The sequence below is a fragment of the Gopherus evgoodei genome, unplaced genomic scaffold (genome assembly GCF_007399415.2).
Source record: "Gopherus evgoodei ecotype Sinaloan lineage unplaced genomic scaffold, rGopEvg1_v1.p scaffold_52_arrow_ctg1, whole genome shotgun sequence".
Classification (NCBI taxonomy): Eukaryota; Metazoa; Chordata; order Testudines; family Testudinidae; genus Gopherus; species Gopherus evgoodei.
This window is the reverse complement of record NW_022060073.1, coordinates 238,168-255,063: the sequence shown is the minus strand read 5'-3', so window position 1 is coordinate 255,063 and position 16,896 is coordinate 238,168. Positions and strand designations below refer to the sequence as shown.

General features: G+C 45.3%; 1 protein-coding gene across 1 annotated transcript in view; it reads right to left on the bottom strand.

Moving 5' to 3' along the window:
- The window catches only part of M1AP (meiosis 1 associated protein), a 77,878-nt gene that overhangs the window by 45,224 nt on the left and 15,758 nt on the right, over positions 1-16,896 (bottom strand). The window contains exon 3 of the mRNA XM_030547106.1: positions 1,787-1,969. Coding sequence (XP_030402966.1) covers positions 1,787-1,969 — 183 coding nt within the window. The remainder of the gene's footprint in view (positions 1-1,786; positions 1,970-16,896) is intronic.

Below are 16,896 nucleotides of genomic sequence, written 5' to 3'. Positions count from 1 at the left end.
TGAAAAAGAACCTGATTTTCAGAAGTACTGAGCACCTGCTCTCTGAAAATTACGTCTTTTTCAGATGTCTCAAGTTGGGCATTCAAAAACTGAACCACAGTCAATAATTACTTTTGAAAACTTAGGCCACAGTCCTTTACAGTCTTATACACATGGATAGCCTTTTGTACTATGGTATATACCAGAAAAACAGAAACCAGAAATCCTCTGTGAAAATTGCACAGTAATGTGTGCTTGCACAACACATTATGGACTAATTTTAACAAACCAGAGGAACAGGAAGAATCTAGTGGAATATATGCCACCTACATCTGTAGATCATTTAATATTGTAGTTAACTGTCCCATTCCCTCAGCTGCAGCAATGGAAGATTGTGCTGTGCATGTATTTGCAGTTAAAGTAATTAGAGACGGTAATTGTATCATCCCCTGAATTACACCTACTCTATATTGCCCTCCAACACTGAAATAAACACCCCAAATCAGAATCACAATGGTCAGAAATTAAAACCCATCACTTATTCCCCTCCTCCCCACCAAATCCCTTTATCATCTCATCACCAAATGGGGGTAGGTGGGAAAATAGGAGGGGGAAGAAAGCAAAATTATGTAAGAATGAAAAACAACCTACACATCTGCATCTAAGGATAGAAAAAATGTGTATTATATGGCATTATTAGAGAAATAATATTTACAATGCCATTATATAAATTAATGGGATAGCCTCTGCTTGGATCATGTGTTCAGTTCTGGTGACTGCATCTTAAAAAGACTATAACAGAAATAGAACGGATTCAGAGGTGGGAGATTACGTTTAGATGCTTCAACAATCTTCCATATAGTGAGAGAGTGAAAAGACTGGGGCTGTTTACTTTAGAGAGGCAATGAATAAGAGGGGACACAAAAGATGCAAAATGGTAGATGATCTGTGTTTGGGTGCATGGGACAAGGATTCCTACGGAAGTCTCAAGCTGCTGCTGAGAGAATTAAATGCTGACTATAAAGTTTCTCTGTTTTCCAAATACTGATCCTATTCACTTTTTGTACTGAAAATTGATTTAAAGATTGTGCTAAGATAATGATCTTTTTGTAGGCTTTTCCTGTTCTTTGCTACTGTGCCAACTAAACCCACAATAAAATGCTTTTCCATTTGAATTGATGTTTTAATGAACTGTGAACATACTTTAAGCCACAACTAGGATCTTTGCACAAATGTCCCATTGACAGTGGAAATTCCATCCAGGGAATATAGGCAGAACATGATCCTAGAATGTAAATGTAGGCCGGCAGGGAAGTCATATAAAAAAGTATTTTGTATGCAGATACACACAGTGTGTTTCACTATGATCTCATAAGAAATAAAATCAACTTTAAATAATATCCAGTCTTGGATGCCTGGAGATTAACAGTGTACAAAATGGGAAGTTAAAATAATCAGCTAATGCTTGTCATCAGGTTGTCTTCCCTCTTACAGCTAGGGCCATATTCCATGAGTGACTTGAATCTGTATGTGACATGAGATCTTGGGCATCCTGCAGAGCAAGCTATGGGGTTCCTCTTTTTTGGAATTGTTTTATGCTACTTACTTCCTCTCATGATGCTTAGCTACCACATACTCCAATACATCTGTTAGTCTATAAGGTTCCACAGGACTCTTTGCTGCTTTTTACAGATCTAGACTAATACGGCTACCCCTCTGATACTTAGCTACCACAGTGACTGACACCTGAAATATACGGATGGACTGCACTTGATGGTTATTACTATCTCCCCAGAACTCTACTTACCTCAACAGAACTGTTCACTGAGCCTCCTGCTAGCATATGTCTGGTGTACTGTTTAAACTGCTGGAGCCCATCCTGCACAGCCTGCATCACTCTGTCTCCCTTTTGTTGGAAAGAGCCTTCTCTTGGTAAGGAGCGAAGTTCTGAAATGCAGGTCTGAAGCCGAGGAAAGCTCCCTTTTACTTGCTGCAAAACAGTATTCAATTAAATTAAAGAAAGGACATTTAAAATCCAATAACAATTATTTTTCACACAATGCAGTTTGGTTGTAGAACACGTTGCCCCAAGATTACAGGGTTCAAAAAGGATTGGACAGTGATATGGATCACAAGACTATCCAAAGTTGTTATTGTAAAGATTTTAAAAAGAACAAGAGTTTTGGGAGGACTATAAACCCTCTTGCTTCAGGACATGAATCAATTAGGGGCTGGGAGGAAGTTTTTTGTTTGTTTTTTCCCCTGTGGGCAGGTTATTCCATGGCTAACTGACTGCTGTGGAATTTCCTGAACCTTCCTTGGAGCAGTTGGTAGTGGCTACTGCAGTAAACAGGATAGTGGCCTAGATAGACCACTTGTCTAAATCAGTCTGTCCATCCATATAGCTCCAGAGGCACAAATCACGAGTGCAGCTGCATCCCACTACAACTGCTTGTGTTTTGGTGCACGTACAGGTGATATATAAGGATATGTTGCTTAGTTACTGCAATGATAGGCATTTATACGTTGTGTGTATCCATTCAGGGTGGTGGGTAAACCATGGGTTCAAGGAGCTAGCTCCCAGCCCAGCCCACCCCTAACACCCTCTTCTCCCCTGAAGCCTACAGCCCCCTACCCCCACAGCCCCAGGTCACCCAATTGTCCCCAGCCCCACAGCGCCTGGCACACGGCTTCCTGGAAGAGGAGCAGCCTGCCTGGGTTGGGGCCAATTAGCTGCAGGAGGCAGCCTTGGAGAAGGACCATGCAAGGCTCTTTGGGGAGGCACAGCCTTCCCCAGCTTATTATATGTGCCGCCTATGTTCAAGGGTATCTAACACATGTACCGAATTGTGAGCTTTTCCTAATGTAGACAGAGGTTAACAACTTTTGCCTAGATATAGCTGGCTGAGGTCAATCGTAGTAGGGAATCCTAGAGTTTGTGGAATGTCTAGATTAGCATTTACAAATATGTCAAACTACAATAGGAACAAATTCTCTACCGTAGACATACCCAGTAAGTGAATTATAGTAAAATCTGGCCCATAGTATGTCTAAATTGCTGCTAAATGTACATTAAACTCCTAGACTCACTTTTGAATTTGTCCTTCAGTCTCCATTAGCCCATGGAACCAAATAGCAATCTGTTTTGGAAGCCACTGTGGAGTCAGGGACAATCATAGAATCATAGGACTGGAAGGGACCTCAAGAGATCATCTAGTCCAGTCCCTTGCACTCATGAAAGGACTGAGTAGTATCTAGAACAATAATAAAGTGCTTCTCCAGCTTTCTGAAGCTAAAGACCATTAACATTAAATGTAGAGCAAGATTCTGATGCTATTCAAGCACTTTGAGGAGAGGAAAGTGATCAGGAACAGTCAGCATGGATTCACCAAGGGCAAGTCATGCCTGACTAACCTAATTGCCTTCTATGAGGAGATAACTGGCTCTGTGGATCAGGGGAAAGCAGTGGACATGTTATTCCTTGACTTTAGAAAAGCTTTTGATACGGTCTCCCACAATATTCTTGCCAGCAAGTTAAAAAGTATGGGCTGGATGAATGAACTATAAGGTGGATAGAAAGCTGGCTAGATCATCGGGATTAACGAGTAGTGATCAATGGCTCCATGTCTGGTTGCAGCCAGTATCAAGTGCAGTACCCCAAGGGTTGGTCCTGTGGCTGGTTTTCTTCAATATCTTTATTAATGATTTGGAGGATGGCGTGGACTGCACCCTCAGCAAGTTTGCAGATGACACTAAGCTGGGAGGAGTGGTAGATACTCTGGAGCATAGGGATAGGATACAGAGGGACCCATAGAAATTAAAAGATTGGGCCAAAAAGAAATGTGATGAGGTTCAACAAGGACAATTACTGAATCCTGCACTTAGGACAGAAGAATCCCATTCACTGTTACAGACTAGGGACTGAGTGGCAAGGCAGCAGTTCTGGAGAAAAGGACCTAGGGGTTACAGTGGACGAGAAGCTAGATATGGGTCAACAGTGTGCCCTTGTTGCCAAGAAAGCTAAGAGCATTTTGGGCTGTATAAGTAGGGGCATTGCCAGCAGATCAAGGGATGTGATCATTCCCCTCTATTTGGCATTGGTAAGGCCTCATCTGGAGTACTGTGTCCAGTTTTGGGCCCCACACTACAAGAAGGATGTGGAAAAATTGGAAAGAGTCCAGCGGAGGGAAACAAAAATGATTAGGGGTCTGGAGCACATGACTTATGAGAAGAGGCTGAGGGAACTGGGATTGTTCAGTCTGCAGAAGAGAGGAGTAAGGGGGAATTTGATAGCTGCTTTCAACTACCTGAAAGGAGGTTCCAGAGAGTTTGGATCTAAACAGTTCTCAGTGGTACCTGATGACAGAACAAGGAGTAATGGTCTCAAGTTGCAGTGGGGGAAATTTAGGTTGGATATTAGGAAAAACTTTTTCACTAGGAGGTTGATGAAGCACTTGGATAGGTTACCTAGGGAGGTGATGGAATCTCCTTCCTTAGAGATTTTTAAGGTCAGGCTTGACAAAGCCCTGGTTGGGATGATTTAAATGGGGATTGGTCCTTCTTTGAGCAGGGGTTGGACTAGATACCTCCTGCGGTCCCTTCAAACCCTGATATTCTATAATTCTATGATACCCAATGTGAATATGTGTACTTCCACCTTTTCATGTTCTCTGTATGTATAAATATCTCCTGTCTGTGTGTTCCATTCTATGCCTCCAAAGAAGTGAGCTGTAGCTCACGAAAGCTCATGCTGAAATAAATTTGTTAGTCTCTAAGGTGCCACAAGTACTCTTGTTCTTAATGTGAGTAATGGTACTCACTACTCAATCTGGGGAGTCTCCATTAATGTCAGTGGGGTCCTTGAGGAGTATGATGCTGCTCAGTATCGGTAAGTATCAGACTCTGGACCTAAATAACACTTCAAATTTTGGCAGAAAAAATTAATTCTTCCCAGATCAAGTGGGTTTTTACTATAGACATATTTTAGAGATCCAGGAATTTGGAGAGTCCCAGTAAGCCTCTGCAGGCCCTAGTTTGAGTTAGAAATTATTTTTTTGAACCTCTGCTTTGTTAAAAACCAGGTCAAAGCTTTATGCGCTCACTCCAAAGACCTTCTCTTGTAAAGTAAATTATGTTAAACTGCAATTAATGTTCTAGGGGCTTTAATCTGTAACGTTGTGCAGCTTTGAGTTAGTGGGCCCAGACTAGTGAATACCTCGAATGAACAATGGATTAGTTCCTAATCCCAAAGCTCCAAATCAAACAAAATACCATTGTATTTGTTCCCAATCTTCTGTTGTTCTTATTGGGAGACTTGAGTCTTTGACCTGCTTGGCATAATCATTTTCTAATTGGATTAAAGACATTTATGAATGCACAATTCCACATTTAGGTCCACAATATCATGTTTAAAGGGAACCCTTTCCCAACACAATACTTGTTTTCTAAATAAAGGAAGCAGCACTAATGGAAAGCATTAGTGTTTTCCCCTAACTGTAGGGGAGGAAAGCTAAATGAGGCAGAGGCAGTAAAAAGAACCTGGAAGCCAACTCTCTGCAAGTTAGATGGCAAGTTAGAACGTAAGAATGGTCATACTGGTTCAGACCAATGGTCCATCTAGCCCACTATCTTGTCTCTGACAGTGGCCAATGCCAGATGCATCAGAGGGAATGAACAGAACAGGGTAGTTTTGAGTGATCCGTCCCCTGTTGTCCAGTCTCAGCTTCTGGCAGTTGGTGATTTAAAGATACGAAGTTGTGTCCCTGTCCATCCTGGCTAATAGCCATTAATGGACCTAAACTCCATGAACTTATCTAATTATTTTGTGACCCAGTTATACTTTTGGCATTCACAACATCCTCTGGTAATGAGGTCCACAGAGTGTGCATTGTGTGGAAAAAGTAGTTCTGTTTGTGTTAAACTGGCTGCCTATTAATTTCATAGGATGACCCCTAGTTCTTGTGTTATATAAGCAGTAAATAACACTTACTTTATCATATTCCCTCCCCGTCTCCAGTTATATTTTTTCTAAAATGAACTGTCCCAGTCTTTTTAATTTCTCCTTACATGGAACTCCTCCATACCCCTAATCACTTTTTTTGCCCTTCTCTGCACCTTTTTCAATTCTAATATATCTTTTCTGAGATGAGGCAACAGAACTGTATGAACTATTCAAGGTTGGGGCATACAATGGATTAATATAGTGGAATTATGGTATTTTCTGTTTTATCTATCCATTTCCTAATGATTCCTAACTTTCTGTTAGCTTGTTTTGACTGCTGTTGAAGTTTGAGCAGATGTTATAGGTGCATCAATAGCTATTAGCCAGGATGGGCAGGGATGGTGTCCCTAGCCTCTGTTTGCCAGAAGTTGGGAATAGGTGACAAGGAATGGATCACTTGATGATTCCCTGTTCTGTTAATTCCCTCTGGGGCATCTGGCATTGGCCACTGTTGGATGACAGGATACTGGGCTAGATGGGCCTTTGGTCTGACCCGATATGGCCGTTCTTATGTTCTTAACTATCCACGGTGACTCCAAAATCCTTCCTGAGGGCTAACAGCCAATTTATAACCCATCATTTTGTATGTAGAGTAAGGATTATGTTCTCCAATGTGCATTACTTTGCACTTATCAACACTAAATTTCACCAGCCATTTTGTTGCCCAGTCATTCAGTGTAGTGAGATCCCTATGTAAGTCTTGCATTCAGCTTTGGACTTAACTATCTTGAGTAGTTTTGTCTCATCTGGAAATTGTGCCAACTCACTGTTCTTCCCCTTTCCCAGATCATTTATGAATATGTTGAACAGCTCTGGTCCCAATACAGATGCTTGGAAGACCCTGCTATTTACCTCTCTCCATTCTGAAAACTGACCATTTATTCCTGTCCTTTGTTTCCTTTCTTTTAACCAGTTACTGATCTCCCCTTTTAGCCCATGGCAGCTCACTCTGCTTAAGAGACTTTGGTGAGGGACCTTATCAAAGGCTTTCTGAAAGTCCAAGTACATTATGTCCACTGAATCACCCTTGTCCACATGCTTGTTGACACCCTCAGATAATTCTAATAGATTGGTGAGGCATGATTTCCATTTACAAAACCATGCTGGCTCTTCCCTAACATACCATCTTTATCTATCTGTCTGATAATTCTGCTGTTTAATATAGTTTCAGCCAATTTACCTGGTACTGAAGTCAGGCTTACCGACCTGTAATTGCCAGGATCGACTCAGGAGTCTTTTTAAAAAATGCGCACTACATTAGCTCCCCTCCAGTCATCTGGTACAGAAGCTGATTTGAATTGTAGCTTACATATGACAGTTACTAGTTCTGCACTTTCATATTTGAGTTCCTTATGAAATCTTGGGTTAATACTATCTGGTCCTGGTGACTTGTTACTGTTTAATTGATTAAGTCAGGGGTAGGTAATCTATGGGATGCGTGCCGAAGGCAGCACACGAGCTGGTTTTCAGTGGCACTCATGCTGCCTGGGTCCCAGCCACTGGTCTGAGGGGCTCTGCATTTTAATTTAATTTTAAATGAAGCTTCTTAAACATTTTAAAAACCTTATTTACTTTACATACAACAATAGTTTAGTTATATATTATAGACCTATAGAAAGAGACCTTCTAAAAATGTTTAAATGTATGACTGGCATGCAAAACCTTAAATGAGAGTGAATAAATGAAGACTTGGCACAGCACTTCTGAAAGGTTGCTGACCTCTGGATTAATTTATTCCAAAACCTCTTCAACTGAAACTTCAATCTGGGACAGTTCCTCAGATTTGTCACCTAAACAAAAAACAGCTTGGATGTGGGGATCTCATCTTTCCTACATCCTCTGCAGTGAAGACTGATGCAAATAATTCATTTAGCCACAGGCACCAACTTCTGCTGGCGCCGGTGGGTGCTCAACTCCGCTCTGCACCCAGCCCCGCCTTGACTCCACCCCTGCCCTGCCCCTTCCTGCCCTGCCCCCATTCTAACCCCTTCCCCAAAGTCCCCGCCCCAACTCCACCTCCTCCCTGCCCCATTGGACTCCTTCCCCAAATCCCCACCCCACCTCTTCCCTGCCTTCTCCCCTGAGCATGCATTGTTCCCTCTTCTCCCCCCTCCCTCCTGGCACTTGTTACACTGCGAAACAGCTGTTTTGTGGCATGCTGGGAGCTAGGGGAAGAAGCTGGGACACGGTGCACTCAGGAAAGGAGGTGGAGGTGAGGTGTGGCAGGGCGGCGGAGAGGGGAGCTTGGCTGCCGGTGGTGCAGATCACCCACTAATTTTTCCCAGGGGTGCTCCAGCCCCGGAGCATCCATGGAGTTGATGCCTATGCATTTAGCTCAGAGGTGGGCAAACTTTTTGGCCCGAGGGCCTGATGAAATGCATCTAGAATACTCAAGGAGTTAATAGAGGAGATATCTGAGCCTTTAGCTATTATCTTTGGAAAGTCATGGGAGACGGGAGAGATTCCAGAAGACTGGAAAAGGGCAAATATAGTGCCCATCTATAAAAAGGGAAATAAAAACAACCCAGGAAACTACAGACCAGTTAGTTTAACTTCTGTGCCAGGGAAGATAATGGAGCAAGTAATTAAAGAAATCATCTGCAAACACTTGGAAGGTGGTAAGGTGATAGGGAATAGCCAGCATGGATTTGTAAAGAACAAATCGTGTCAAACCAATCTGATAGCTTTCTTTGATAGGATAATGAGCCTTGTGGATAAGGGAGAAGCGGTGGATGTGGTATACCTAGACTTTAGTAAGGCATTTGATACGGTCTCGCATGATATCCTTATCGCTAAACTAGGCAAATACAGTTTAGATGGGGCTACTATAAGGCGGATGCATAACTGGCTGGATAACCATAATCAACGACTTAGATGTTGGCATAGAAGGTACGCTTATTAAGTTTGCAGATGATACCAAACTGGGAGGGATTGCAACTGCTCTGGAGGACAGGGTCAAAATTCAAAATGATCTGGACAAATTGGAGAAATGGTCTGAGGTAAACCGGATGAAGTTCAATAAAGACAAATGCAAAGTGCTTCACTTAGGAAGGAACAACCAATTTCACACATACAGAATGGGAAGAGACTGTCTAGGAAGGAGTATGGCCGAAAGAGATCTAGGGGTCATAGTGGACCACAAGCTAAATATGAGTCAACAGTGTGATACTGTTGCAAAAAAAGCAAACGTGATTCTGGGATGCATTAATAGGTGTGTTGTAAACAAGACACGAGAAGTCATTCTTCAGCTCTAGTCTGCGCTGGTTAGGCCTCAACTGGAGTATTGTGTCCAGTTCTGGGCACCGCATTTCAAGAAAGATGTGGAGAAATTGGAGAGGGTCCAGAGAACAGCAACAAGAATAATTAAAGATCTTGAGAACATGACCTATGAAGGAAGGCTGAAAGAATTGGGTTTGTTTAGTTTGGAAAAGAGAAGACTGAGAGGGGACATGATAGCAGGTTTCAGGTATCTAAAAGGGTATCATCAGGAGGAGGGAGAAAACTTGTTCACCTTAGCCTCTAAGGATAGAACAAGAAGCAATGGGCTTAAACTGCAGCAAGGGAGATTTAGGTTGGACATTAGGAAAAAGTTCCTAACTGTCAGGGTGATTGAACATTGGAATAAATTTCCTAGGGAGGTTGTGGAATCTCCATCTGTGGAGATATTTAAGTGTAGGTTAGATAAATGTCTATCAGGAATGGTCTAGACAGTATTTGGTCCTGCCATGAGGGCAGGGGACTGGACTTGATGACCTCTCGAGGTCCCTTCCAGTCCTAGCGTCTATGAATCTATGAATCTTGGTATGGAAATTGTATGCTGGGCCATGAATGCTCACAAAATGGGCGTTGGGGTGCAGGAGGGGGTGAGGGCTCTGGCTGGGGGTGTGGGCTCTGGGGTGGGGCCAGAAATGAGGAGTTTAGGTTGCATGAGAGGACTCTGGGCTGCGGCAGGGAGTAGAGGTGTGGGTAGGAGGGCTCCAGCTGGAGGTGTGGGCTCTGGGGTGAGGCTGGGAATAAGGGACTGGGGTGTAGGAAAGTGCTCCAAGCTGAGACTAAGGCATTCAGAGGGCGGGAGGGGATCAGGGCTGGTGAAAGGGGTTAAGGCATGGGGGGAGTGAGGGCTCTGACTTGGAATGCAGGCTCATGAGGTGGGGTAGAAATGAGTTCAGGGTGTGGGAGTAGGCTCCGGGTTGGGGCAGGAGGTTGGGGTGCAGGAGGAGGTCAGGGGTGCAGGCTCTAGGCAGCACTTACCTGAAGCAGTTCCTAGAAGCAGCGGCATGTCCTCCTTCCGGCTCCTATGCGGAGGCACGACCAGCTGGCTCTGCATGCTGCCCCATCCACAAGCACCACCCCTGCAGCCAGAGGTGAAAGTAAGCAGGTGCGCCTAGGTACGGCATACTGGCAAGAGCCGGTGCGCTGTACCAGGGTGGCCCAGCTTCCCCAGGCAGCAATTTGAAGGGCCTGGGCTTCCAGCAGCGGCTGGAGCCCCAGGCCCTTTAAATTGCCACCAGAGCCCCTCTGCTGGAACCCTGGGGTAGCGGCAGCAAGGCTCCAGGGGTTATTTAAAGGGTCGGAGCTCCCGCTGCCTCTACTGCCCTGGGCCATTTAAATAGCCACGGGAGCCCCGCTGCCCCTACCAGGGCTCTGGGGGCTATTTAAAGGGCTGGGGCAGTAGAAGCAGGGGAGTCCTTGGCCCTTTAAATAGCCTCCAAAGCCCTGGAGTAGTGGTGGGGCTCCAGGGGCTATTTGAAGGGTCCGGGGCTCCCACTGCCTCTACAACCCCGGCACTTTAAATAGCTGCTGGAGCCCAGCCGCGGCTGCTACCTCAGGGCTCCGGCGGCTATTTAAATGGCCTGGGGCAGAAAAGGCGGGGAAGACTTGGTCCTTTTAAATAGCCCCTGGATACCTGCTGCCAGAGCCCTGGAGTAGCAGCGGCAGCCAAGGGCTCCGGCAGCAGTTTAAAGGGCCCAGGGCGGTAGCAGCGGCCAAGCTCTGGGCCCTTTAAACTTCTGCCGGAGCACCTGGCTGCCACTGCTACCCCGGTGGGGGAGGGGGAGGGCAGTTACTGGTACAGGGTGGGCCAGGGCTAGCTCTGACCCCCCCCGCCCCTTCCGGGGGCCAAATCGGCCCCAATCCAGCCCTGTACCAGTAAGTCCCTATGTCTACTTTCCCATTAGCCACAGTTCCTGCGGGGGTGGTGCTTGGGGGGGGGGAAGCACACGGAACCCCCGGCTGCCCCTAAATGTAGGAGACAGATGGGGGGACATGCTGCTTCTTCCGGGAGCCTTGGCACATGTGTGCCTTCGGCCTCTGACCCCGGTCCCCGACTGGAGCGTGGGAGGAGGGCAAGCCCCAGACCCAGCTCCCAGGCAGGAGCTGGTTTAAACCAGCTGGAGGGCTGCATGTGGCCCCTGGGCCATAGTTTGCTCACCCCTGATTTAGCTTCTCTGCAACATCCTTGTTTTCCTTGAGTGCCCCGTTAGCACCTTAATTGTACTGTGGCCCCAGGGCTTGTTTGACAGGCTTCCTGCTTCTGATGTACTTTAAAAAAAATATTGCTAGTTTTTGGGTCTTTAACTAGTTGCTCTTCAGATTGTTTTTTGGCCTGCCTAATTATACTCTTGATTTGCCAGCATTTTTGCTCCTTTCTGTTTTCCTCAGTAGAATCTGACTTCCAATTTTTAAAGGATGCCTGTTTGCCTCTAACTGTTTCTTTTATTCTGCTGTTAAGCTACTGTGGCATTTTTCAGTCCTTTTACTGTTTTGTTGTGGGTTTTTTTTTATAATTTGTGGTATACATTTAGTTTGAGCCTGTATTATGGTGTTTTTAAATAGTTTTCATGCTGTTTGCAAGCATTTCACCCTCTTGACTGTTCCTTTTAATTTCCATTTAAAGAGTTACCTCACTTTTGTGTAGTTCCCCTTTTGAAGTGAAATGCTACTGTGGTGGGTTTCTCTGGCATTTCCCCACTACAAGGATGTTAAATTTAATTTCAGTATGGTAGCTATTACTGAGGAATTCAGCTAGTAATAGACCGAGCAAACTAGAATCTGGTCCAAGAGGTGGACCAGATTCTAGTTTGCTCGGTCTATTACTATTTTTCTTTAATTATTATTTTGATTCCCTGCTACTTGCTGCCAGGACAGTCCTCTTCAAGCACTAGGTCTCTAATTACGTTTGGTTTATAAAATAACATGATGGGGACAGCAGAAGCCAATGGAGCTCATTCCCTAAATTGGGTGGTGTGGGCCCGAGGGGTGCACATGACTTAGCTAGAGCACACCAGTGAGGCATGACTTGACAGGAAGGTGAAATCGATGTCATGCTTTAGCTCTGTTGCAATCTGGAAATGATACACTGTGTAATACCTAAGTGTAATTAACAGAGAATGCTCACACTCTAGAGATGCAGTCCCATGAGGACAGGCTTGCGTGTACTCATTTAAAGTCAGTAGAGAGTTTGTCTTAAATCAAGTTTGTCCTGAGTTGCAGGCAGCATGGGCGACGGGTGAACCCCCCCTTCAGGGAGGCTAGCTCACTGGCCCCACCCTTTTTGCCCAAGGCACTGCCCCCCGCACACCAGAGCCCCAAGACCCCTCCGCCTATGACCAGAGAACACCCAAGGACCACCATCCAGGCTGGAGGAGCCCTGGTATGCCCCTCCCGCAAGCACTGGCCCAACCCCAGCTCCTGGCCAAGCCCCTGGCCCCCTAACTGCCAGGCCAGTCGCAGTGCCTGGCTGAGCCACTGGCCCCCATGGGCCTACCCCAGTGCTACCCTGGCTGCTGGCAGGCCCGAGCTCCAGGCTACTGGAGCTGAGTCCCCACCGGCTTCAGGGTAGAGGGTGGGGGCCTCCTGGCGAGAACTTGGTCAGGGCCACAGCCTAGCCTTTAATACCCACCGCCCATGGCAAGCAGCAAGTTTACTTGAACTAACATGCTTTCACAGGAAAGTGACTCAATGGCGTCAGTGCATGTGTGGCTACTGAGCTGTATCAAGTATAGAAATATTGTATAGGCATCTACTGGTGTAGGCAGAAAACAGATGGACTTGGCTGCCTTTTGCTGAAGTTCTGAGTAACATATAGCTGGACAGAGCACCGGACAGTATCAAAACAGTCCAGATGAGACTGAATACAAACACTGTTGCTGCAGTGCCTAGAGACTCCAGTAAAGATAAAGGCATCATGGTGCTCTGCAGACCCAGGGAAGGTTTTGGTCCCTGCCCTGAGGAGCTTACTATTTTTATTAACTACACTAATAAAGTACCCATCCAGTGCTCTGGGTATCCTTTTACTAACTATTTTAAGAGTAGATGTAACAAATTACTATGACAATTGAGGGAAGGTGGAAGGAAGACTAGGGTAACTGTAATACGTTATTAGGTGCAGTTTTGTATGCTAACATCATGCACAGGTGGCTTTGCAGAAGCATTGTGGCTTTGTTCATAGTGATAAATAATCATAGACTCATAGGACTGGAAGGTACCTCAAAAGGTTATCTAGTCTAGCCCCCCTGCATTCATGGCAGGACTAAGCATTATCTAGACCATCCCTGACAGGTGTTTGTCTAACCTATCCTTAAATATCTCCAATGAGGGAGATTCCACAACCTCCCTAGGCAATTTATCCCAGTGCTTAGCCACTCTCACAGTTAGGAAGTTTTTTCTAATGTCCAACCTAAACTTCCCTTGCTGCAATTTAAGCCCATTGCTTCTTGTCCTATCCTTAGTGGCAAGGAAGAATTTTTTTCTCCCTCCTTGTAACAACCTTTTATGTACTTGAAAACTGTTATAATGTCCCCTCTCAGTCTTCTCTTTTCGACTAAACAAACCCAATGTTTTCAATTTTCCCTCATGGGTTACGTTTTCTAGATCTGTAATTGTTTTTGTTGCTCTTTTCTGGACTTTCTCCAATTTGTCCACCTCTTTCCTGACATGTGGCACCCAGAACTGGACACTACACTCCAGTTGACACCTAATCAGCACAGAGTAGAGTGGAAGAATTACTTTTCGTGTCTTGCTTACAACACTCCTGCTAATACATCCCAGAATGATGTTCGCTTTTTTTGCAACAATGTTACACTGTTGACTCATATTTAGCTTGTGATCCACTATGACCCCCCCAGACCCCTTTTGGCAGTACTCCTTCCTAGGCAGTCATTTCCCATTTTGTTTGCGTACAACTGATTGTTTCTTCCTAGGTGGAGTACTTTGCATTTGTCCTTTTTGAGTAATCACTGACTGCCTCTCAATTTAGCCACAATTAGTATCTGTATTACAGTAGCACCCAGAGTTCCCTATCAGGATTTTAACAGAAGTAATGTATATTATGGAAGCACCAAAGGTTGCAGTTGAGACTGGAGTCCCAAAGTTCTGTGTGCTGCACAGAAACATCAGAGCACACAGTCTCTTCCCTGAGGAGTTCGCAGTGTGACTAGACGAGACAGAGAAACCATTATAGACAGATGATAAATACACAAAATGTCAAAGAGCTATGTCTGGTTTTGTTTTACTTTAATTTCACTTCTGATTTTCCTCCAACTATCTTACCCAACCCTCACACCCTGTCCCAGTGTAATTTTAATGTGCTCCTTTCCCTTTCTGCCCACTCCAGACAGTTGTATTTTGTTGTTTACCCTCCCTGTTATATATTGGTATTGTGTGTTCTCTCTTCCCTGCATCTCTCTATCATGTCAGTTGCACCCCAATACCTCTCTCCTTTGTACTGTGACAGTGCTGCTGATGGCAGAGACTCCAAAGCTGTCCCTAATCCACTGCTCCTGCCTCTAAAGAGGAGCAGAAGTCCTATGGGCCAACCACAGAGTGGAAGTTGGTAGGCTCCAGCCCACATGATTGGAGGGCTGGTGCTTCTGGGGGCCTCTTGCCCCAGAGTCCAAGAGGTAGCATAGCAGAAGGGGGATATGATGAGGAGAGAGTAGTGACCTCATGGATGAGTTCAGGAAGAGTGTTCCACTTGTAAGAGATGTGTGGGAGAAGGAGCAAAATGGACAGTCAAAGCTACTTTATAGGCTAAGTAGAGAAACTAAGGGGTGTAGGCAAGGGAAAGGAACCCTGAAATTTCTTGATGAGATTTAATTCAAAATAGAGTTCATGAGCAGAGAGAGATGAAGACTGTTCCAGATGGCAGAAGCTGCAGAGAAGAAAGTTCTTGTGCCAACAGTGGTAAGGTCGGGTGGAAGGAGAGACAGAGGGCTAAGAAAAGGTGAGTAAAGGAAGAACAGGTCAGTAAAGTAGGCTGGTGCAGTTATGGAGAGGGTTAAAATAAGAAGGGCAATTTTGAACAGTATTCTGAAATGGATCTAGAGATCCGGTGGAGGTCTTTGGGGTGTAATGGGAAAGACTGAGAGTGATATTTAGAACATGCTGCCATTTGGGGAACTGCTGGTCAAAAAGGCTAATGCAATTCTTGCATGTATAAACAGGGGAGTGGTAAGTAGGAAAGTAATTTTTCTTTTGTATACAGCACTGGTGAGACCAATCCTGGAATATGGTATCCGGTTCTGGTGTGAACATTTTAAGAATTGGAGAGGATGTAGAGAAAAGCCACAAAATTTATTTGAGAGCTAAAGAAAATGCCTTAGAGTGAAAGAACTCAATCTGTTTAGCAACTGAGAGGTGACTTGATTACAGTGTGTACATATCGTCATGAGGAAAAAATAACCGGCACTAAAGGTCTCTTTAATTTAACAGAGAAAGGCATAACAATTACTGATGGCTAGAAGTTAAAGCCAGATAAATTCAAATTAGGCCATGTCTACATCTAAAACTTTACAGCGCTGGTTGTTATAGCTGTATTAGTACAGCTGTATAGGGCCAGCGCTGCAGAGTGGCCACACCTACTGCTAGCAGCGCTGCAAGTGCTGTTAGATGTGGCCACACTGCAGCGCTGTTGGGAGTGATGCATTGTGGGCGGCTATCCCACAGGGCACCTCGTCCCAAAGCGGCGCTGGGGCTTGTGGGAAGGGGAAGGAAGTGTGATTGTCCTTCTGCTTCCTGTTCCTGTTCCTGTTCCAACGGCCAGCGTTGCTTTGGTACACATGCGGAGCACTGTGGCAGCATTGTGACTCTAAAGCGGTTTTTCTGCATTATCTTTCAAGAATGGATCCTCAGGTACTGAATACCGTACTAATGACTATTGCCAGCACATCTCGCCTTACTCTTGATCTAATCCTTAGGCTGCTAAATGTGCGTGTGACTGACATTGAGGAGTGGGACAATGGTACTGAATCGCATCAATATGCAGACAGTACAGTGCTAGTGGCAATAACAGACATGCTCTGCTCCGTGGAGCGGCGCGTTTGGGCTCGGGAAACCAGCACTGAGTGGTGGGATCACATCGTCCTGCAGTCATGGGATGACGAGCAGTGGCTGCAGAACTTTCGTATGAGGAAAGCCACTTTCATGGCACTTTGTGATGATCTCGCCCCCAACCTGCGGCGCATGAACACGAGATTTAGAGATGCCCTTTCTGTGGAGAAGCGGGTGGCTATTGCAATCTGGAAGCTGGCAACTCCAGACTGTTTCCGATCGGTGGCGAACCAGTTCGGAGTGGGAAAGTCCACCGTTGGAATGGTGCTGATGCAAGTTTGCAGGGCCATTAATCGAACACTGACAAGAAAAACCGTGACTCTTGGGAATGTGCAGGACATTTTAGATGGCTTTGCAGAAATGGGCTTCCCTAACTGTGGAGGGGCAGTAGATGGGACGCATATTCCTATTATCTCTCCACCCCACCTGGCATCGGAGTACATTAATCGCAAGGGGTACTTCTCTGTGGTTCTGCAAGTGCTTGTGGATCACCGTGGGCATTTCACTGACATTTACTCTGGATGGCCTGGAAAGGTGCACGATGCACGCATATTTAGGAACAGTGCCCTGTTCAGGAGGCTTAGGGC